The sequence below is a fragment of the Peromyscus californicus genome, unplaced genomic scaffold (genome assembly GCF_007827085.1).
Source record: "Peromyscus californicus insignis strain IS unplaced genomic scaffold, ASM782708v3 Scaffold_12__1_contigs__length_115047231, whole genome shotgun sequence".
Lineage (NCBI taxonomy): Eukaryota > Metazoa > Chordata > Mammalia > Rodentia > Cricetidae > Peromyscus > Peromyscus californicus.
In genome coordinates this window covers 68,486,392-68,507,465 of record NW_026294413.1, presented here as the reverse complement: position 1 = coordinate 68,507,465, position 21,074 = coordinate 68,486,392, and the positions used below count along the sequence as shown (strand labels likewise).

At 53.0% G+C, this 21,074-nt stretch overlaps 2 protein-coding genes and 1 long non-coding RNA gene across 7 annotated transcripts in view; 1 reads left to right on the top strand and 2 right to left on the bottom strand.

The window, feature by feature from the left end:
* LOC128107391 (uncharacterized) overlaps positions 1 to 3,017 on the bottom strand; it is a 32,560-nt gene extending 29,543 nt beyond the window's left edge. For all 3 annotated transcript variants that reach the window (XR_008217058.1, XR_008217059.1, XR_008217060.1), the window contains exon 1: positions 2,143 to 3,017. This is a non-coding gene — a long non-coding RNA (uncharacterized LOC128107391). The remainder of the gene's footprint in view (positions 1 to 2,142) is intronic.
* Cpne6 (copine 6) lies at positions 1,347 to 8,484 on the top strand. 2 transcript variants are annotated; one of them, XM_052733204.1, is made up of 17 exons: positions 1,347 to 1,766; positions 3,024 to 3,217; positions 3,591 to 3,770; positions 4,201 to 4,275; positions 4,429 to 4,503; positions 4,669 to 4,752; positions 4,843 to 4,932; positions 5,279 to 5,383; positions 5,590 to 5,676; positions 6,219 to 6,278; positions 6,559 to 6,692; positions 6,763 to 6,817; positions 6,914 to 6,965; positions 7,280 to 7,413; positions 7,551 to 7,787; positions 7,979 to 8,156; positions 8,273 to 8,484. In XM_052733204.1, the coding sequence occupies exons 2-16, from the start codon at positions 3,050 to 3,052 to the stop codon at positions 8,114 to 8,116; spliced, it is 1,674 nt and encodes a 557-aa protein (XP_052589164.1). In that variant the 5' UTR covers positions 1,347 to 1,766; positions 3,024 to 3,049; the 3' UTR covers positions 8,117 to 8,156; positions 8,273 to 8,484. The 2 variants fall into 2 exon arrangements, with proteins under 2 accessions (XP_052589164.1, XP_052589163.1); XM_052733203.1 differs by having other exon boundaries at positions 1,349 to 1,766; positions 3,046 to 3,217.
* A 2,378-nt stretch (positions 8,485 to 10,862) lies between these two features.
* Nrl (neural retina leucine zipper) overlaps positions 10,863 to 21,074 on the bottom strand; it is a 23,249-nt gene continuing 13,037 nt past the window's right edge. Inside the window, exons 3-6 of one of the 2 annotated variants that reach the window (XM_052733191.1) lie at positions 15,911 to 16,005; positions 13,251 to 13,657; positions 11,886 to 12,258; positions 10,863 to 11,219 (exon numbers count right to left, since the gene is read on the bottom strand). In XM_052733191.1, coding sequence (XP_052589151.1) covers positions 11,926 to 12,258; positions 13,251 to 13,631 — 714 coding nt within the window. In that variant the 5' untranslated portion in view covers positions 13,632 to 13,657; positions 15,911 to 16,005 and the 3' untranslated portion in view covers positions 10,863 to 11,219; positions 11,886 to 11,925. Of the gene's footprint in view, positions 12,259 to 13,250; positions 13,658 to 15,910; positions 16,006 to 21,074 lie in introns of both variants that reach the window. The other variant, XM_052733190.1, reaches the window with a different exon arrangement.

The following is a 21,074-nucleotide window of genomic DNA, read 5'->3' as shown; positions in this document are numbered from 1 at the left end:
GAACTGAACCCAGGTCCTTTGGAAGAGCAACCAGTGCTCTTAACTGTGGAACCTCTCTCCAGCCCTACCTGTGGTTACTCTAATAATCAAAACTCTCAACAATAGCGTAGCTTATAGTGAACAGGTCTCTATGTCATGAAAAGAAAATGCAACACTTATGTGAACCACTTCTGGTGTGTCCTAACAAACACGATCTTGAAATTCAGGGACTCCCTCTGTGCCTCTTCCTCCAGCATCCTTCTGGATGCCTTCCCCACTCATCCAGATTGAACCTTCCTTCCCTCCTTATGCCTCCTTTCAACCTTAGCATAATTTTTTTTTTTTTGGTTTTTCGAGACAGGGTTTCTCTGTGTAGCTTTGCGCCTTTCCTGTAACTCGCTTTGGAGACCAGGCTGGCCTCGAACTCACAGAGATCCGCCTGGCTCTGCCTCCCGAGTGCTGGGATTAAAGGTGTTCGCCACCACCGCCCGGCCAACCTTAGCATAATTTTGTGTGTCATACTTAACTGCATTTCATATTGTCTTAACCTCTCCTTGGAGGTCCCTCTGCTTCATGTGCATCTGCCTCCTGGGGAGCAGGAGCTATGTCTTAACTACCTGACTAGCCTCAGTGCTTGTCGCAATCTCTAGCGCTCAGGAGGTAGTGCATAAATGGTTTCTACCTTAATAAATGAGCAGCTTAAAGGATAGAGATTGAAGTTTCCCTGTGAATGCGTTGGAGTACTCCTCACTCACCACGCCCAAATGTCTCTCCACATGGCTAGTAGCAGTCCAGAAACTGCTTGCTTCCCCTGATCTCACTGAGAATGACTCCCGTTTCCTTCAGCTTTGTGCCTGGTCCAGCCCCTCCCACAAGGATGCAGCCATAAGGGTTGAATCTGGGGCGGGGGGGGGGGGGGGGGACATTGGGTACATTGTGGCCCTAGGAAGATGCCTTGGGAGTCAGTCTTTCAGCAAATGCACTCAGCATGCAGCCCTGCCCTCCAGAGCTGTATGACTAGAATGAAAGTCTGTGTAATGCAATCATGTGCACATTCTGTATTTCCCTAAGAAAGGGTAACTCAGGAACGGGATGTCATTTCCATGAGGTTCAGCGTGGTACATGGTGGGTTTTTTAAGGAGCGTGTGGATATCAACATTCTGTTGTATCCAGGTTAGTGAGAGTAGGTGTCTGTGTGTATGTCACAAGTACAGCCCAGTGTTCTTTTATATGTAGCTACAAATATCCTTAACAAGTATAATACTGTTGAAAGTGCTAAGAGAGTGTGTTTCCCGCTGCGCATCGCTGGGGCTATAACTGTCATGGTGTCACTGTGAGTTTATGTACTGGCGCCTGTGCGTGTCAAGATATGTGTGAGCCTGTGAGTCGTGGGTGCATGTGTTGCCATCCTTCCTCTGTGTGGATGTGTGTGTGTGCATGTACCACTGCAATGTGTGTGTCTCTGTGATGCTGGGTGTGGGTGTGATGTGAAGGAGATATGTGTCACTGTGTCTGTAGGGGTCCTGCTTCAGGCCTGCCCCCAGCCCGCCCTCCTCCCCTAGTTCTGTGGCTCCCTCCCAGCCAGTGTCCCTGCCCCTCCCCTTTTCTCCCTCCCAATCAGTCTGTGCAGGGGGGGGAGCTGGTGCTGCGGCCCCCCTCCTCCCCATCCTGGCCCCATAAATAGCAGCAGAGCCGGAGCCGGAGCTGGCGCCAGCGGCTGGAGCAGCGAGGAAGTCCGGGGCAGGGCCGGAGAGCTGGAGAGAGGAGACCCTCGACTAAGAGCCCAGGTGAGCCCACCCTTCCTCCCTAATCCAGCCTGAGTCCTGCCTTCCCTGGCCCAGTCTCCATAGCTCTCATCTCCTCCAGCTCTTAGAGAAGTCACCAGCCAAGCCCTACCTGATCCCCTCTCCACCACATGCCCCTGCCTACCTCAAGGCATCCACATTAACTGAGAGACTTGTGGCTGGAAGGCAGAGAGAACCCCAAGCCCAGACCCTCCCTCCCATATCTAAAAAGATATATCATCGGGAGGCTGGTATCCAGCCAGGGAATGGTCCCGGTTCTGACAGAGACATGAGACTGTCACACCCTCCTGGAGATGGACACAGGACAGAGGGGGACAGACAGAAGGTGGGGCACTCAGGCACACCGGTGGACACTCACTCAGGAAGCATGGCATGGATCAGAGAGCTTCACCCTGAGATCGGGACAGGCACAGATAGATGGGCTGACCAGCCATGAACTGGGGCCAGCGTACCCCTGTCTGCTGCTGCCTGAGGCTTGGTGACTCTGCTGGGGGAGGGCGATGCGCATGCATCCCACGGGCAGCATGGTGGGGGCCATGGCTCCCCCAAAACCCTGTCGCTAAGAGACAGTGCCTGTGTTGCCAAGAAGTGTGAGAGCAGGGGAGGTGGGGAGGGCTGCAGGCTTGTCAGGCTCCTGGGGAGCTCAGCACAGAGCCCTCGTCCTGACTCTCGCTCCCCAAGCCCACCACCCCTCCTTCCCCATCACCCAACCATACAGTAAGTGGGGGACACTAAGACGATGAGGCCAGTTTGGCACAGTGCCTCCCACTGCCAACCTGTCTCCTCCGGTCCACTGCAGACTTCTTCCCTGAGGCCCACACCCTCTTCAGACCTCCAGGGCCCTCTCCGCCCTCCGCCCCACCCCCTTGCCCCACTTCAGTTCTCTAGTGCCAAGACTGAGTAGAGCCCTGCCTCGTACACCAGTCGGGAAACAGCAGAAGGTGCTGAGACAGCAGTAGGCATAAATCAATCGATGGCCTGGGAGCCAAGACTGCCAGGAACCCACTTCTATCCCAACCCTCCAGCCTCTTCCAGCCCCATCCATGACTCTTAGGCTGGCAGGGTGACAGAAGCCACGGGGCTCTGGACTCCTGATCTTTGCTGCTCAGAGCTTCAGGGAAGTCAAACGGAGGGCAGGGGGGTGGGGTGGGCTGCCCTGGGGACCCCAGGACCTCAGGAAGAAGAGCAACGGGTAGGTCCAGGACCCCCAAGAGACAAACTCCTCCTCTCCTTGTCCAGGCTGTCTGTTCTGTCCCCACAGTGCCATGTCGGACCCTGAGATGGGATGGGTGCCCGAGCCCCCAGCCATGACCCTGGGGGCCTCTCGAGTGGAGCTGCGGGTATCCTGCCATGGCCTCCTGGACCGAGACACGCTCACAAAGCCGCATCCCTGTGTGCTGCTCAAGGTCTGCTCTGATGAGCAGTGGGTGGAGGTGAGCGCAGCTTGGTGGGGGTTCCCCTCTACTAACCTTTGCTAAACCCAAGAAAGAAGGAGGGTGAGTGGGCACTGGAAGCCTCGTGGGGGTGTGTGAGGATTCCAAAGGACCGTCTCTAGCCATGTGGATAACCTTGAACGTAAGCATGCCATCATTATTAAACCCAAACTGTTTTAGTCAGAGGCTTGCAGAGCCCCAGAGGGCTGAAGTCTAGTGGTCCAGCAGTACCCCAAATTCAAAAGTCAGCTAAGAAAGAAAGGAGCTAGTTGATGGGGACAAAAGAACCCAAGGAGAGCCCACGTGACAGGGAAGGTGCAGGGCAGGGCCAGGGAGCCTTGGGTCCCAGAGGGTCCTGTCCCTCCTGCTGCAGGTGGAGCGCACGGAGGTGCTTCGCTCCTGTTCAAACCCCGTCTTCTCCCGGGTGCTGGCCGTTGAGTACTTTTTTGAAGAGAAGCAGCCTTTGCAATTTCACGTGTTCGATGCTGAGGACGGAGCCACCAGCCCCAGCAGTGACACCTTCCTCGGCTCTACAGAGTGTACCTTGGGCCAGGTCTGCATTCCAGTCTCTACATTCTCTATGTCACCATCAGCTTCTGCCTCCAGAAGCCGAACTAAGAGAAAAGAGCCCTGAAGCTAGTTCTGAGTCCGGGGCCCTCCCCACCATCCATGGGATGTGCACCCTGGGACAAGACACTTAACCCACTTTTCTCATCTCAAGTGAGGGGCAGGTTATTCTTATAGTGCTCCTTCTGTTATTGTTACTGTTGTTGTTGCATTTGGTGCTGGGGATTGAACCACTGAGCTACACTTCCCCCCTCCCAGCACCTCTCTCCTAGGCTGCTGTAGAAATTGAATCCACCCTCGCCCAATCAAAGGGCCAACCTTATGGATACTCTGTGGGCATTTATCTCCCGCCCTCGCACCCTTGGCCAGGGCAGATGTATTCATTACAGCCAGACTCCCTCCACCTCTGTCTTTAGATTGTATCCCAAACCAAGGTCACTAAACCATTACTGCTGAAGAATGGGAAGACTGCGGGCAAGTCTACAATCACGGTAGGCCAAGGCACGGTCCCCACCGTTGGGCCCATGTCCCCATGCGGACACCCACCGAGACACTGTGCTGATGACCACCTTCATTGATGGGAAGCCTATATGGCAGCCCTTCTGGTGGGGAGAAGATTCTTAACACTGTGTCCTCTCTTACAGATTGTAGCTGAGGAGGTATCGGGTACCAACGACTACGTGCAGCTTACCTTCAGAGCCCATAAGCTGGACAACAAGGTTGGAACCTCAGAGTCCAGGCATCCGTGCCCCGTTAGAGAGCCACAGGCATCCCACCACAGACAGACTCCAGGGTCCCAGGCCAATTCTCTTCCCAGTGTTACCCCCTCCCCGTCCTCCTCACAGAGTTCACCAGACTCATGAGCCCTTCCCCTGCCTCTCCAGGATCTGTTCAGCAAGTCTGACCCTTTCATGGAGATCTATAAGACCAATGGAGACCAGAGCGACCAGTTGGTCTGGAGAACGGAGGTCGGTACACAGGGCTACGGGATGACAGTAGGCAGATTTTAGTAAAGAAACGCAGACAGGAAGTGACAAGGTCCCCCCTGCCTCTCCAAGGTGGTGAAAAACAACCTGAACCCCAGCTGGGAGCCCTTCCGCCTGTCCTTACACTCTCTGTGCAGCTGTGACATCCACCGGCCTCTCAAGGTAAAGCCCCAGGGAAATAAGGGAGCAGCCAGTCTGCTGTCTGAGACCTTCCCCAGGATACTGTAAGCCTCTTTCCTCTCCCTCATGTGACAAGCACACATCTCTGTGGGATAAATAACAGCTCACAGCTCAGTGTTAAGTTCCCACGGAGGAGCCTTTATCTGAGGCCAAACTTCCTGCTAGAGACTGAGCTAAAGAGTGATGTTTAGCAGGTGGATTCTGGGTAGGTTAAGGACTTGTGTTTGGGCCTAGACACTGTGAAGTCCCCACCACCCTAAGTCAGACACCTTTGGAGCCACTACAGAACGTCCCTAACCCTGGCCCCACCCCTCCCATCTCCCTTCAGTTCCTGGTATATGACTTTGACTCCAGTGGGAAGCATGACTTCATCGGCGAGTTCACCAGCACGTTCCAGGAAATGCAGGACGGGACAGCAAAACCTGGGCAGGAGGTGCCGAAGACCCCAGAACCCCTGGGGAAATCCTGACGGGGGGTGGTTGGTCATTGAACATCACTCTAGGAGACAAAGAGGGCGGAAAATGCCCAGGCTTGGCAGAAGGACAGGGTCATGAGGGTCTTACCCTGGAAGCATCCGTCGGTGGGAAGAGGCAAGAAGGTCTACTTGATGGACTTCTTTGTGTTGTGGGGTGGGTCTAGATGCAGTGGGACTGTATCAACCCCAAATACCGGGACAAGAAGAAGAATTACAAGAGCTCAGGGACGGTCGTGCTGGCCCAGTGCACGGTAAGTCACAGTTCACAACTCAAGCGTCCTCTGCCCCTGCCCTACCACAGTCTCAGATCCATGCCCTTCCTTGCTTTTTAATTTTAAAAAATGTATATTTATTTATTGGGGGGGGATTGCTTGTGTGGACGCATCAGTGCCGTAGAATACATGTGGAGGTCAACGGACAACTTTGGGAATCAGTTCTTTCCTTCTACCATATGGGTCCTAGGGATCAGACCCAGGTCTTCAGGCTTGGCAACAAGTACCCTTACCCACCAAGCCATCCTCTCCAGCTGTTTCTCTGTTATTTATTTGTTTGTTTGTTTGTTTGTTTATTTATTTATTTATTTGGTATGTGTGTGTCTGTCTGTCTGTCCGTCCTTCCCTTGCTTTAAAGACTTGCTCTGGGAACTGTGAACCCTTGTTCCATCCCATTCTCAGCTGCAACCTTTAAAACTCTAGTCTCCCCCCTACCCCCACTTTTTCCATGGAGCCTTGCCAAAGCCTCCTCCACCTGAAAGGACCATCTCCCTACCTCATTACCCCTGCCCCTCTCCCAGGTGGAAAAAGTGCATACCTTCCTGGATTACATCATGGGCGGCTGCCAGATCAGCTTCACGGTAAAGCCCTCCCCCATATCACGCCCCCACCCCACCCCTGTCGGAGAGATGGCATAAGAAAGAGGGAGAGGCTAAAATCCATGCTAACTGAAGGAAGCCAGAGTCCCACTGCCCTTAAATGGGCATCTCGTGTACCTTGAATCCAACACCCTACTCAACTATGAGGCTACCTAAGGGCTCCCCTAGATCCACCTTGGTCCTTTTAACATATTCTAATTCTGGCCTAGCCTGTCTGTTGGTTCTCACGGCTGCAGCATGACCCCTTCCCACCTTCACCCAGGTGGCCATCGACTTCACTGCCTCCAATGGGGACCCAAGGAGCAGCCAATCCCTGCACTGCCTCAGCCCCCGACAGCCCAATCACTACCTGCAGGCCCTGCGCACAGTGGGAGGCATCTGCCAGGACTATGACAGGTAGGGGGCAGGGCGTGGGGCAGGGAGGGGGGCCTTGCCCAGGAGCTCCACAGCTTTTTCCTCTCTCCAGTGATAAGCGGTTTCCAGCTTTTGGCTTCGGAGCTCGAATCCCCCCAAACTTTGAGGTAGGCTGGGTAACAAGAGTCAGGAAGATGTCGGGGGGGGGGAGTAGGGGGGAGGACAAAAAAGAGATACCCTTCACAGCCTCGCCTCGCTTACAGGTGTCCCATGACTTTGCCATCAACTTCGACCCAGAAAATCCTGAATGTGAAGGTAAGCTTGGGTTCCCACCAACCTGAACCACCGTGGACGCCTGTAATATCAAAACCTCAGACTCCACTCCCATGCACTCAGCTCCCTGACCCATCCCTTCCTCCCATCCAAGGCCTGTCTTCCCTTGGGAAGAGCCCAAGTCTTATGACCCAGCATTGTGCCCACTTACTTCTCCCAACCCCAGGGCCATCTGACTCTCTCTGCTTATTGAGGAGCAAGGAGCCATCAGGCCTAAAACAGAAATGACCATGCTGCTGTGTCTGGAGCGTGCCCTGCTGACTTCCACCAGCTCCCTCTCTTTTCTTTGCCTGCAGAGATCTCGGGGGTCATAGCCTCCTACCGCCGTTGCTTGCCTCAGATCCAGCTCTATGGCCCTACCAATGTGGCCCCCATCATCAACCGTGTGGCCGAGCCAGCCCAGCGGGAACAGAGCACTGGCCAAGCCACGGTGAGGAAGCAAAACAGACAACCAGGTGCTGCCCTGGGTGTCCTCTGATGGTGCCAGGGTCAGGACCTGGGTTTGGAAAGAGTGTCAGCACCCTTTCATACAGAATCGACCCATGTTCTCCCTCTGCTTGCCCTCAGAAGTACTCGGTACTGCTGGTACTCACTGATGGTGTGGTGAGTGACATGGCTGAGACCCGAGCAGCCATCGTACGAGCCTCCCGCCTGCCCATGTCCATCATTATCGTGGGTGTGGGCAACGCTGACTTCTCTGACATGAGGCTACTGGATGGAGATGATGGTCCCCTGCGTTGCCCAAAAGGGGTTCCTGCAGCCCGTGACATCGTCCAGTTTGTGCCCTTCAGGGACTTCAAGGATGTGAGTATTTGGTCCTCTCTCCCAGGGAAAGGGCTCCTCAACGATTCATGCCCCCCAAATCTTTCTCATCTTCCTGATGTCCTTCGAAGATCACTAGAATCCAGCGAGCCCCACCAGAGCCCCACCGGTCGCTCGTTTGCCCCACCCCCACCCCGTTCTCCTACCCCTAACCAATCTCCTTCCCTCCCCAGGCTGCCCCCTCTGCACTAGCCAAGTGTGTCCTGGCGGAGGTGCCACGGCAGGTGGTGGAGTACTACGCCAGCCAGGGTATCAGTCCAGGAGCTCCCAGACCCTCTACACCGGCTGTGACCCCCAGCCCTAGCCCATGATGACTGCCTCTCGACAAACGAACACTCCCTCGGTCTTTCAGTGAGTTCTGGGGAACCGAAGGGTGGGCGCAAAGGGGGTTCCAAGTGGAGCTTCCGAATGACTCCTCTCGGCTGCCGTGGCTGGTGCGGTGCCTGTGGCCTTCCTCCTCCTCTCAGGTGCCTGTGCTGACCCTTGTGACTCCAGTGACCAGTGTCTCTGCCTCTTGGACCAGTGGTGCCCTGTGAGTCCTGGAAGTGAGTGGTGGGCCCTGCTCCCATCTCTTCAAGCCTCATGCCCCTCACCTCTGTGGTCCCCCAATAACTTCCTTCAGTGACTGTGGCTTTATGAGTGTTAATAAAGGGAACTACCCCCAGTCCTCCAGCCTCTACCCATCATGCCTCAGTTGCCTGTTGGAGAGCCCATCATTCCCACATATACCAGAGAAAATGGGGCCCTGTCTCTTTCCAAATCTGAGCCAGAGCTCCCCAAGCAGGCTGTTGTCTCTGCGGGCCCCCCAACTGTGTGCCGGTGGGACCTAAGGAGCCCCTACCCTCACCTCCCAAGCCCAGGGGGTCTAAACACCATGGGTGTTAATTGCAGGAGATGGGGAAGGGTAATGAGATGCTGTCAGGAGGGCAGGCTAATGCTTTCTTAGAGCTGTCTCCACAGAGGCCCCGCTGAGTACCCCAGGGGCTGAACCCAGCCCCCACACAGCTGCGGGGCAGGCCAGGGAGGGGTGGTGGGGGGTGAAGGGGTGCAGCAGGTCTGCAAACGAGTTAGGAGCACAGAGAGGACATCTGAGGTCTGCGAGGCCTGGCTTTCCTGGTGAGTGTTCATGCACCACACAGACCCAGCCCTCCGTGAGTGCAGCCTGAGGTTTCAGGAAATCCAGCCGGGTACTCGTGCTGATGACGTCATTGGCAACAGCAATGTGGACACATGGCACACTTCAACACACGGCACACTCGTCACACTCGGCTCCTTTAAACATGTGTATTGTGATAGCAAGTCAGGGCTGGAGAGGTGGCTCCGAGGTTAAGAGCACTGGCTGCTCTTCCAGGGGTCCTGAGTTCAATTCCCTGCAACCACAAGGTGGCTCACAACCATCTGTAATGAGATCTGGTGCCCTCTTCTGGCATGTAAGCAGGACACTGTATGTGATAGCGAGTCAGAGCACTATTTCTCTGTTTTTCTGACGAAGACGCCTGATTTTAACTCTCCAAGGTCAGAAAAGAGCCAGAACTGTAGCTGCCTGGCCACAACACCCACACTCTTCATCACTACAGCATCTTTGCCATCCATGGGGTCCAGACACGCCATCTTGAGACCTGGCGTATGCGTGCTGTGGCCTGGCTTGTGAAAAGAGCCAGAACCGTAGCTGCCTGGCCACAACACCCACACTCTTCATCACTACAGCATCTTTGCCATCCATGGGGTCCAGACACACCATCTTGAGACCTGGCGTATGCGTGCTGTGGCCTGGCTTGTGGGCGTAAGTGTCTGAGGATCGTGTCTCTGCCCTTGGATGCCATGCAAATAAGAAAGGGATACCAGGGAATCAATGGGTCTGGATTGAGGCTCCAAAGGACAGAACAGGTCAGGAACTCCCCCAACAGGACACAAATGAAAGTCAGAGTAAGGGGAAGGCAGGAGATGTGCCACATGCCTGTAATCCCGGCACTCAGAAAGTGAAAGCATGGCCAAGGGGAATGGCACATGCCTTTAATCCCAGCACCCGGCACATGAGTCAGAGGCAGGTGGATCACCATGAGTTCAAGGCCAGCTTGGTCTACAAAGTGAGTTCCAAGCCAGCTAGGGCTACACAGTAGGATCTTGTCTCAAGAAAGAAAAAGGAAAGAAAAGAAAAGGTAAACCCAGTTTGAGGCCAGCCTGGGCTACATAGAAAAAAGGAAAAAGGGAACGCAGAGTAAGAAGAGCTCAGATCCTAGGTGGGCTCCCTCTGCCCCAGCCTCTCCCTGCAACAACAAACGTAAAAGATGCTGAGTCTTCACAGAGAGGAACCCACGCCAGAGAGGAAGGCTATTGGTCAGAGGGCAGGCAAGGCAGAGGACCGGCAAGGCAGAGGACCGGGCAGGGGCTGCAGGAAAGGACTCCTCTTGGAGCCTCCTGCAGAGACTAAGGATGAGCTAGGCTAGCGGAGGGGACAGAGGGAACAAGAAATGCGATGGGAAGAGAAGAGACAGCTGGTCAGGGGGTGGGTAGCGGGGGCAGAAAGGAAGAAAGACATATGGGAGCCGCTTCCCCCACACAGGACTGCTTCTCCCGTTTATTACGGCCCTCGGAGGACAGATGACAGCGGCTGATGAGGTGGACACTCCCAGCTCAAAGCCTCTGCTCTGCCCAAAGGCCCTCCCCATATGTGGCTGAACTGGAGGGCTGGGTTGCCATGGCAACGGTGAGGCCTGGAGGACAGCCACAGACAGGCCTAGCTAGGGCCACTGCTGCTCCTGGGCTTTGGTTGTGGTGGTGGTGGTGGTGGTGGTGGTGGTGGTGGTGGTGGTGGAGGAGAGGGTGGCTCCATCTGGACCCTTCCCCACCCCCTCCAATCCACCTTCATTGGCCCTCTAGAACCGAGATGTGCACTGCTCCGCTCCATAACGGGTCCATCTCTCTGCACAAATTAAGCAAACAGTCTACCACTGAGCTACAGCAGATGCCCCCCCCCAGGAAAAAAACCTCTCCCCCTCCTCCACCTCTCTCATCGGTTTCATTCTCACAGCAGACACACAAGACAGTAGCCTGAAGCAGTGGTAGAGTATTAACTCTATTTTAAATTGCAAGAACGTTTAACCAATAATCTGAATTTTTCCTGGACGTCAGGTTTAATTCACACACTCTCTCAGCTTCTGGTTACCCTGTGAGGTCTCACTTCAGCTCTGAGTGGCAAGAGGTAGCAGCAGGGGCACCCTCTGCCGTTTGAAGGCCAAGGCAGCCTAGAGGGAGCCACAGAGGGCCAGCGCAAGTGAGCGCTCCTGGAGATGCCATGCTGTGGTGTCTACCGCCTAGGCTACAGCCTGGAGGCTGGGGCAGAACAGGATGTCCTTTGGGTACAGTCAGTCATCTTGGGGCCTCTTGGGTGTCTAGACCGTTTAGACTTTCTCACTGTAGTGGATGCCAAAACGAAAACAATGTCAGAAGCCATCCAATCCAAATAAAAATTAGATGAAGTCATTGGAATCCAATGGCAATTGCTTTGATTAAGATGACAGACACATGGCCTGTGACACCATTTGAGACTAGTGCCCAGGTCTCCAGGCTCCCATCCAGAGTGTTTGTTCTGCTGCTTTGGACTCTAAAGGCCACTGGGTTGAGCAGGGAAAAGCATCTTGAGTTAACCTACTACTCTCTTTGGAGGAACTGAAATCTTGAAAATTCAGTAGTCCTAAAATGGGGAGTCCCAAATTTCAGTGAAAATGCAGCTTCACTGTTAATTGCAGCATCAATGCACTACACGTTGAAAACCTTGAATTAAGAACTAGACTGAAGGGCGGCGCTGCACCCCTCCCTCTCCTCCTATTGAGCATGCCACCCACCCATCCTCCATACCTCCACCCTCGGTACAGGCCCTAGCCCCTGCAGAATTCAGTGCCCTAATCACGAGGAGTCATGGCCTGCAAAAGGGACGGGGACTCATCTCCAGCAAAGGACAAGCATCTAACCTCAGGCATGCCACGAGGGTCAGAAGTTTGGGGATATTTGTATAGACACTCAGGACCACAGGTAGCGATTTGGTGAGTGGCATACTCTCCTGTCTAGAGTGCCACCTACCCAGACACCTCCAAACCGCCACACCCCCTGCCCTAGAGGCTCAGAGGAAGAGGTGTGCGTGGTCGTCGGACCCGGGGCCGCTGGAGGTCAGCCGGTCACAGCGGGCCTTGTAGAGGTCGCGCTCGCGAGCCAGGCGGGCCACTTCGGCCCGCAGTGCGTCCAGCTGGGCGGCCAAGCGGGCGCGCTCGGCCTCCAGCCCGCGCCGCTGCTGCAGCCGCTTGGAGCGACAGGCCTGCGCGTAGCCGCGGTTCTTGAGCGTGCGGCGCCTCTGCTTCAGCCGCAGAGCCTCGTCGCGCCCGCAGCCCCGCAGTTGCCGGTTCAGCTCGCGCACAGACATCGAGACCAGCGCCGCGTCCGAAAATCTCTCCGGCAGCTGCGGAGGAAGAATGCAGGGACCAGATCGGTGCGGGTCCTACCCGGGTCCCCACGTCAGCCAGAGAGTCCTTGGGAACCCACCTTCACCTGCTGCACGCTCGCTCTTCCTACAGACCCCACCCCAAGGAGTCCCGACACGTCCTGGACCCCAGGGCTACACACACACACACACACACACACACACACACACACACACACACACACACACCCTTGTGGTCCTTCCCGGAGTGTCGCAGTGTGAGCTCCGCCCCCCTGCTCTGGCGAACCAATCGTGCCTCTGGACACTGCGTACCCTTTAACTGTCCGCAATGTCCAGGGGACCCGCGCCCAGACAGATCCTGCCCTTGCCACAGACCACACGTTTCCCTGTCCTGAACACCACAACCCAGTGACCCTCAAGGATTTGGATTACATCGTAATGCCCTCAACACCCCCATCTGTGTCTATAATTAATAGGATGAGTCCCAATCCTTTCTGAGAAGGTTAGGCGCTGGGGAAAACACGGAGCCTTGAAAAAGCCAACTTCAACCGCAGCCTTTACCCAGCCGGGTTCCACACATCCTTTATCTATTTGCTACTACATAATCGCTCATCCCCCACAACGCTCTTAAATTCTAAGCCCTTTTCCCTTTGAGGCCCCTTCTAATCTTTTGTTTTGTTTTTTGACGGGGTCTTGCTGTGTAGCCGGTGGCTGGCCCGGAACACACTAATTAGACCAGGCAGGCTTCTAATTCACAGAAACCTGCCTGAGTCTGCCTCCTGAGTACTGGGATTAAAGGCGTGAACCACAGCTCTTGGCTTCCTCCTTGTCTTCTCTCTGTTCCCCATAATTCAACTATTTCCTACCATTTTGAAAAATCGATGTAGTTTTCTCAAGGACCTAGCTCTGTCTCTTTCCAGTCCACAACCCTCTCCAGGAATTCTCCCTCTCTTAAGAGCTGGTCACCTTCCCCAGGTCTTCCTCCCCTCAGACCAACCTGGGTCACTCACCTGGGCATGCTGGACTCCTGTTTCTCCTGGGCTCCCTGAATAGTAGCCACGGGGCCCTTCTACAGGGCCTGGGCCCTGATTCTGTAGCAGCTCCACAGCCTCGTCAGGACTTAGCCCCAGCACCTCATCAGCCCCTAGCTGCTGCTGCAGGGTGGCCAACCAATACAGCTCCTCCAGGCCTGGCCTGGGGCCCTCGCTGCTGCCCACCATGCCTGGCTCACTGAAGGTGGGTGAGGGGGGCACTGAGCTGTAAGGTGTGGAGCCCAGTGAGGCTGTGGGGAGTCCAGGTCGGCCCTCGGAGGGTTCCCGTTTTATTTCAAACTTCATCAAATCAAAGTCATTAACGTATTCCATAGCCAGGGGACTCGGGGGAAGAGCCATTCTGGACTGAGCTGAGAGAGCTGTTCCTGCAAGAAAAAGGAAAGGCCTGAAACACTGGGGAGGCTGCCTGCCATCCCTCTCACTACACCTCCTTCCCTCAAGACCCAAGTGCCCCGACACCGGAGCTCTGGGACTCCAGAGTAACAATGCAGCCCTCTTCCCTGCACAGTCACTGCCGGGCAGCTCCTGACAGACAACAAGGAGCTGGAGGCCTGGAGGACAAAACGGACAGCGGCCTCTCACCCCTTCGGTGCCTCTGGGATCCGTGAAAAACAACAGCACCATGGCAGTGCTCCCAACCCCAGTGCTGGCACATGCCGAGAAGCTCTGTCATCTCCAGAGGCACAAGTCCATTTACAGGCAATTAAAATTTGAGCTTAATTAACTGTATGTGTGTGTATGTGCGTATGTGGCTGTGTGTATATGGGTATATGTGGTTCTGTGTGTGTGTGTGTCTGTGTGTATATGGCTGGAGAAGCTCTGTCATCTCCAGAGGCACAATTCCATTTACAAGCAATTAAAATTTGAGCTTAATTAACTGTGTGTGTGTGTGTGTGTGTATGTGGCTGTGTGTATATGTGTGTATTGTATATGTAGCTCTGTGTGTGTGTGTGTATATATGTGGTTCTGTGTGTGTGTATGTGTGTGTGGCTGTGTGTGTATGTGTGTATTGTGTGTGTAGCTCTGTGTGTGTGTGTGTATATATGTGGTTCTGTGTGTGTGTGTGTGTGTGTGTGTGTGTGTGTGTGTGTGTGTGTATGGCTGGAGAAGCTCTGTCATCTCCAGAGGCACAATTCCATTTACAAGCAATTAAAATTTGAGCTTGATTAACTGTATGTATATGTGTGTGTGGCTGTGTGTGTGTATGTGTGTGTATATATATATATGTATATATATATATATGTGGTTCTGTGTGTGTGTGTGTGTGTGTATGTAGTTCTCTGTGTGTGTGTGTATGTGGCTGTGTGTATTGTGTATGTAGATCTGTGTGTGTGTGTGTGTGTGTGTGTGTGGCTGTGTGTGTATGTGTATATGTAGTTCTGTGTGTGTGTATGTGGCTGTGTGTATATGTGTGTATTGCGTATGTAGCTCTGTGTGTGTGGCTGTGTGTGTGTGTATATAAGTGGTTCTGTGTGTGTGTGTGTGTGTGTGTGTGTGTGTGTGTGTGTGTGTGTGTGTATGGCTGTGTATGTGTGTATGTGTGTATATGGCTCTCTCCCTGCATGTATGTCTGTGTGTTAGGACAGCGGAAAGACACTATGTTGTTAATTTTAGGGTAGAAGAACATTGTGCTGTTATCTTTATCTCTCAAAGCCTTCAGGATAGTGGCAGTCACACATTTGTCCTATGGGTTAGTCAATAGACAAATCTCTTCTTCTATAAGAGGCTTTCTATGGGGGAAAAGGTTCTAGAAAGATCTGGACCAAGCGGCCACTCTCTCTCCTCAAGGTCAATCTCTCCAAAGAGAACCCATGAAGACAGATCTTCTTGGATTTAGAACCTGCCATGTGAGTTTGAGCAGACTGCCTTCGCCTTCTGATCCTGCTGCTCACTGCAGGCAATTGGAGTTGAAAGCTTCCCCAAAGAGTGTTCTGTGGAACACTAATTCTGAGAAATACCCTAGGAGAGGTTTCTATGTAGATGATCTAGGGAAGGCTGCCTCTTAGCCCCATCTCTTGCAGATTCATAAGCACAAAAATACGTTCAATGGGGTGCACCAAATTGACAACGCTAAGGAGCTCTCCCATGTTCACCTGCGGCTAGTTCACCGCACAGCTTGACACTCCCCAGTCTGGAAGTCCCAGCTCCGGTCCAATGCCACCAGGCACACCCCCAGGCCCAGACGGGACGTTGGGGGAGTCTCAGCCCCCAGCTCCTGCACTTTGGCTGCCTCTTGAGTCCCTCTTCAGCCACATCTCAGACTTCCACACTCTGACCAGAGAGGTGGAGGAGTAGACAAGGCTTCTCTGCCTTTCCAGGGGAGAGCCGTCCTCCGCAGAACCACGCAAGCCCGAGAGGACAGGGGTGCCAGAAGGAACTAGTCCTTGGCAAGAAGGAGATGGCGAGGCACTGAGAGAGGTGTCCAGAGAGAGGGGGATGGTAAACCATTAAGCAGGGAAAGTTGCTTATCTTTCTGATGTGATAGAATCCAGAGTAGGAATGAGACAGGACACCGAAGAGTGAGTACGTAAGATAGGACAGAGAACAGACTACAGGGATCGGAGGAGGGGCTCTACATGGCAGACCTGGCACCCAGGTGGGTCACCAGACATACTCACGTTAGGAATGGCGGAGATGACGTAGTCAGCGTCAGAACCCGAAAGGCACGGTTTTCCCAGAGACTAGAGACTCCATAGAGCAGGGTCTGGTGTCCCTGTATTCAGAACAAGGGGGCTGTAGGTCCAGAGCCCAAAGGGCACTCTTAAAGGGCTAGTTCTCTGAGATCATCTGTGGTTCTCAAGCCTCAGCCAATGAGATAATGGGCTTATTTGCATATCTCATTGGCCTGGGGCAGGGATGCAGAGATCGGTGAAGGACAGGTACTACCAGTTCTCAAAAAAGAAAAAGGGGCATCTTTCCCCCAAGACAGCTTCTTACTGGTGGCCACACTTTGACATGTGCTCGGTTCCAATACAAAGAGTCACGGTGGCCCAAGCACCACCCTCCATGTGAACACAGCCCTCAGCTCAGTCACTCAGCCTAGGTTTGGTAGAGTTCAGACGAACTCCCAGAAACCCCATCTTTTAAGACTCTGCACTGCCCATCTACGTCTGTGGGATGTATGTGCTCTCCCAGCCCGTTCTCATCTGGATGATTGGATCGGCTTCCTCTTTTCAAGTATCCTAGCATTTCAGCCCCGGATTCACCTTCACCCTGGCTGGCCTGATACCTCTCAGAGTCACTGTATTAGAAAGATAAGCAACTTTCTCCACGAAGAATCTCACTCTTAATAACCCAACCCCAAGACAAGCAGCCCCGCTTGAGAGAAGGGACAGAAAATGAGAGGCCAGACTCCTGGTCTTTCCTCAGGATACCAAAAGAGGCTAAAATCTAATCACAACATACTCATCGGGCACGCTTTTGTAGTTGCCCTCAGGAGCCCTCCGATCCCTCTCACCTTTTCCCTGAGAGTGCCAATCCTTCTCTCCTCCTCCCTCCCTCACTCCTCATGATTCCCAGACGGCTGGGGTGTGACCTACATTTTCAGCCTAATCCCCTAACACCTCTTAGGGCTATCATCCCCCAGCAGGAGCTGGAGCCGGGATACTAGGACTTAACCAAGGAGATGTTTAAACCTGCCTGAAGCTGTTAAACAGGGTCTGTACTAGAATAAACCCCAGACGTTAAAGAGTATTCGTCACCTTCTGAGGACACCTAGGAACCATTAGTTAACAGATCTTCTTTCCTGATGCAGAGGAAGGTCTGGGCTCCGTCAGCCCCAAGAGTCCTCAGTCGTAACAATTAACCTAGTCCCACCCAGCCTTAGATGTGAGCGAAGCGCTAGCAGATGCAGACGACGGTTCCCAAAATGTGGTCCTCGGATCAGCAATAGCAGCATCTCTTGGGAACTTGAAGAAACAAATTCTCTGGCTTTACCTCAAACTCACAGAATCAGAAACTCTGTAGGTAGGATATAGGCATCGGTGATTTAATAAGCCCTTCCAGCAATTCTGACACACTAAAGTTTGAGAACCACTGGTCTACAGGCGCCTGCATTCAGCCCATCTTATCTTCCATCTTCTCTGTGTGTGTGTGTGTGTGTGTGTGTGTGTGTGTGTGTGTGTCCACACTACATTAGTTTTCCCTCGCTGCTTGGATATAAATACTCCCCAAAGGCTCATGCGTTCAAGGTTTGTTTCCCAGATAAGGGCATAATTCACAAGTGATCGGATGAGAGTGCTAAACTTATCAATGAGTTTATCAGGTGAGGAGTTCACACTGAATTGGCTGTCTGGAGGTGGGGCCTAACTGGAAGAAATATGCCTGTGAATGGCATATCTTCTCCTTAGTTCATTCGTGTATTTCTCTCTCTGGCCCTCCCTCTCTCTCTCCCTCCCTCCCTTTCTCTCTGCCTCCTCTTTCTCTCTCCTGCTATCTTTGCTTCACCATATACGCCCCACCATGGTGTTAGATTTTGGACCAAAGCAGTAGAACCACCACTGAACCTAAAACGTGAGCCCCAAGAAGTCTCTCCTTTGATTTTCTCAGGCATTTTGTCACAACAACCAAAAACTGTCTAATGCAATTGCTCCAATAGGTAACCTGAAGTAATCAGCTTTAACTGGAAAGAGGTTTGTGCCGGGCGGTGGGGGCACTTGCCTTTGATCCCAGAAGAGGCAAACGGATCTCTTCTGAGTTCGAGGCCAGCCTGGTCTACAGAGCGGGTTCCAGGACAGCCAGGGTGACACAGAGGAAAAAAGAATAAGAAAAAGAAAGAGGTTTGTTTTGCTGCCTTAGAGACCCCAGCCTGTGAGTCCTCAGCCCCATCGTTTATGGCCTGTAGTGAGTCGAATTGTCTTGACAGGGACACACCTCAAAGCTACTCACAAAAAAAGAAAAGGAAGGGGCAGGGCCCTGCTCTCCTCACAGGTACACCCAATGACCAGAAGACTTCCCACAAGGCCCCCACCTCTTGAAATTTTCACCACCTTCCAATAGTGACAAGTTTTGAACTCATATGCCTTTGGAGGACTTTTGTTTTTCCAGACAGAGTTTCTCTGTGTTAACAGCCCTGGAACTGTCCTGGAACTCACTTTGTAGACCAGGCTGGCCTCGAACTCATAGAGATCCGCCTGGCTCTGTCTCCCTAGTGCATGGTATAAAGACATGTGACACCATGTGCCACCATGCCCAGCCTTGGAGGACATTTGAAACCCAAGCTTTCTCCAATCACACATCACACGGAGGACCTAGCTCACACTTCATGACTCCCCCCACCCACCATGCTTAGGTCTCTATTCATGTGTAGAGTCTGTTCTCACTAGTCAGGTGGAAATGTGACTCTTCACCTGGAGCTGTTGACTTGTTTTCTCAGAAGCTGCAGAAAGTTGGAGGCCAGGATGCAGCCATGAAATGGGAATAGGGATGCTGAAAGCAAGGAGGCCCACATACGTGTCCGCGGAACGTGGCTTTAGTGGACAGCAGGAAAGAGACCCTAGAATTTCCCTAAAGGAAAAAAGATTGGCAGCACTGGGTGCAGCCCCCTCTTCACGCCTGCTCCGACCTCACCAGACACTTGCCCCCACCAGGCAGCTGCCATCTCTCTCCTGATCCTCTTGTTTACTGGAGGACTCAGAGAAGAGGTGGGAGGGGCTAAGCTGCCGAGGGGCGGGGCGAAGGGCGTCAGGCCAAGCCTGCTCAGGCAAGCTGGCCCCTAGGGCTTCAGAGCAGGTGCCACTCACTGGGGAAAGGAGCTGCGAGGTGACGAGGTGACAACGGCCAGGCTCAGAGAAGAATCCTGCTGACTAGTGGAGACCCGGGAGGCAGAGCGCATCCCAAGCACAACAGGGAGGATTTGGAGGGTAGGAAGTAGATAACGGTACTAAAAGACTCCTGGTCATGGGAGGAGAGGGGAGCAGGGATGAGAAAGACGGAGCTACCTGTGTTCCCTGGTAGAGTGCATTCAATCCCCAGCACTCGGTAAAAAAAAAAATAAAAAAATTTTTAAAAAATGGAGGTACATTTATGTTTCACATGCCTGTAAACCCAGAACTGGGGAGGCTGAGACGGGAGCATCATGAGTTCAAGGCCAACTTGAACTACAGAAGGAGAGGAGAGGGGAAGAGAGGAAAGAAAGAAAAAAAAGGAGAGGAGAAGGGATGACACAGAGAGAGCATTCTAGGATGTCCCTCACCCCCACCTCCTCTGTTCTGCACACCGATGTTAGAATCCTGGAAGACCAGTTCTCACTCCTAGTTTTGATTCTGGTTTTTCTATGTAGCCCAGGCTTACTCAAGGTGACATCCTCCTGCATCACCCTCTGGGGTGCTGGCATACAGTGATGCACACTGCCATTCCTGGCGTCACCTCTAATTCTCCTCTACTCTCCTCCCCCCCCCCAATAAGCCCAAAGCTCCCCCGGTATGCCCCCTACACATGGACAAATATTTCCTGAACAGCAGTTGTTGTGTTGGGCATAAAGGACACTCGGTGACTTAGACTACTGCTGGCCATCCCTTCATGGAGCTCATAGACTGATGAAACAGGAATCACATTACTGACTCTAGAGCAGTGGTTCTCAACCTTCCTAATGCCATGACCCTTTAATACAGTTCCTCAGGTTGTGGTGACCCCAACCATACAATTATTTTCGTTGCTACTTCATAACTGCAATTTTGCTACTGTTGTGAATCGTGATGTAAATACCTGTGTTTTCCGATGATCTTAGGCGAACCCTGTGAAAAGATCCTTTGATCCCTGGAGGGGTCACAACCGACAGGTTGAGATCCACTGCTTTAGAACCAGGCAAGAGCGACTTCTGACCTGTGCCCTCTGATTTGAAAGGTCCATGCTGATCTTTTTTTTTTTTTTTCCGAGACAGGGTTTCTCTGTGTAGCTTTGTGCCTTTCCTGGATCTCGCTCTGTAGACCAGGTTGGCCTCGAACTCACAGAGATCCACCTGGCTCTGCCTCCCGAGTGCTGGGATTAAAGGTGTGCGCCACCACCGCCCGGTCCCATGCTGGTCTTTTATGACTGAACCCACCCTATGGTGTGAAACATCCAATCTTTCTCTGGTCCAGATCCCTGGTTCCTCAGAATCACACTCCAAGTATCCAGAAATTTCCTGCCCAAAGAGCTCACACCTGCTTCTAGGGCTCACATAGACTTTTTTCCTGGGTTTTCTCTTCCATGGCTGGCCCTCACTACTAACACACATGTCCCTGAGTCGAAAGGGTGGCTTTCTGGAGGCTGTGGACGGAGATGGATGTTTGCACCAACATAGTCCCTTACAGACCAAAATGGCATCCGCAGTGGGAAGAGAGGCAGTCCTAGTTTGAAAGCTACTTTCCCCACATCACCACATCTGGACAGAGCCCTGAGGACTCTGAGTAAACACCAAATTTGAGTAAGTCTTTCTAGACCACTATGAAGTATGTATATGTAAATGCCGAAAAATTAAGAACATGTTTTATTTCCTGTTTATTCCCTTAAATTATTTATACTTCTTTTAATGGAAGTACTGGGGGTTGGGGATTGAATCTAAGGCCTTAGTGCATAACACGGAAGCACAACACCACTGAGCTCTTTGTTGGCAGCGGGGGTGGGGGTGGGGGTGGGGGTGGGGCGGGGGGGTGGGGCGGGAGTCCTCACTAAGTTGCCTGGGCTGACCCTGAACTTTGGATCCTTTTGCTTGGCCTCTCAAGTAGCTGGGATTAAAGGCTCATATCACTTGGACCAGATGAATTATACATTTTACAATTAAATACAAAGCTTGTAGGTTAC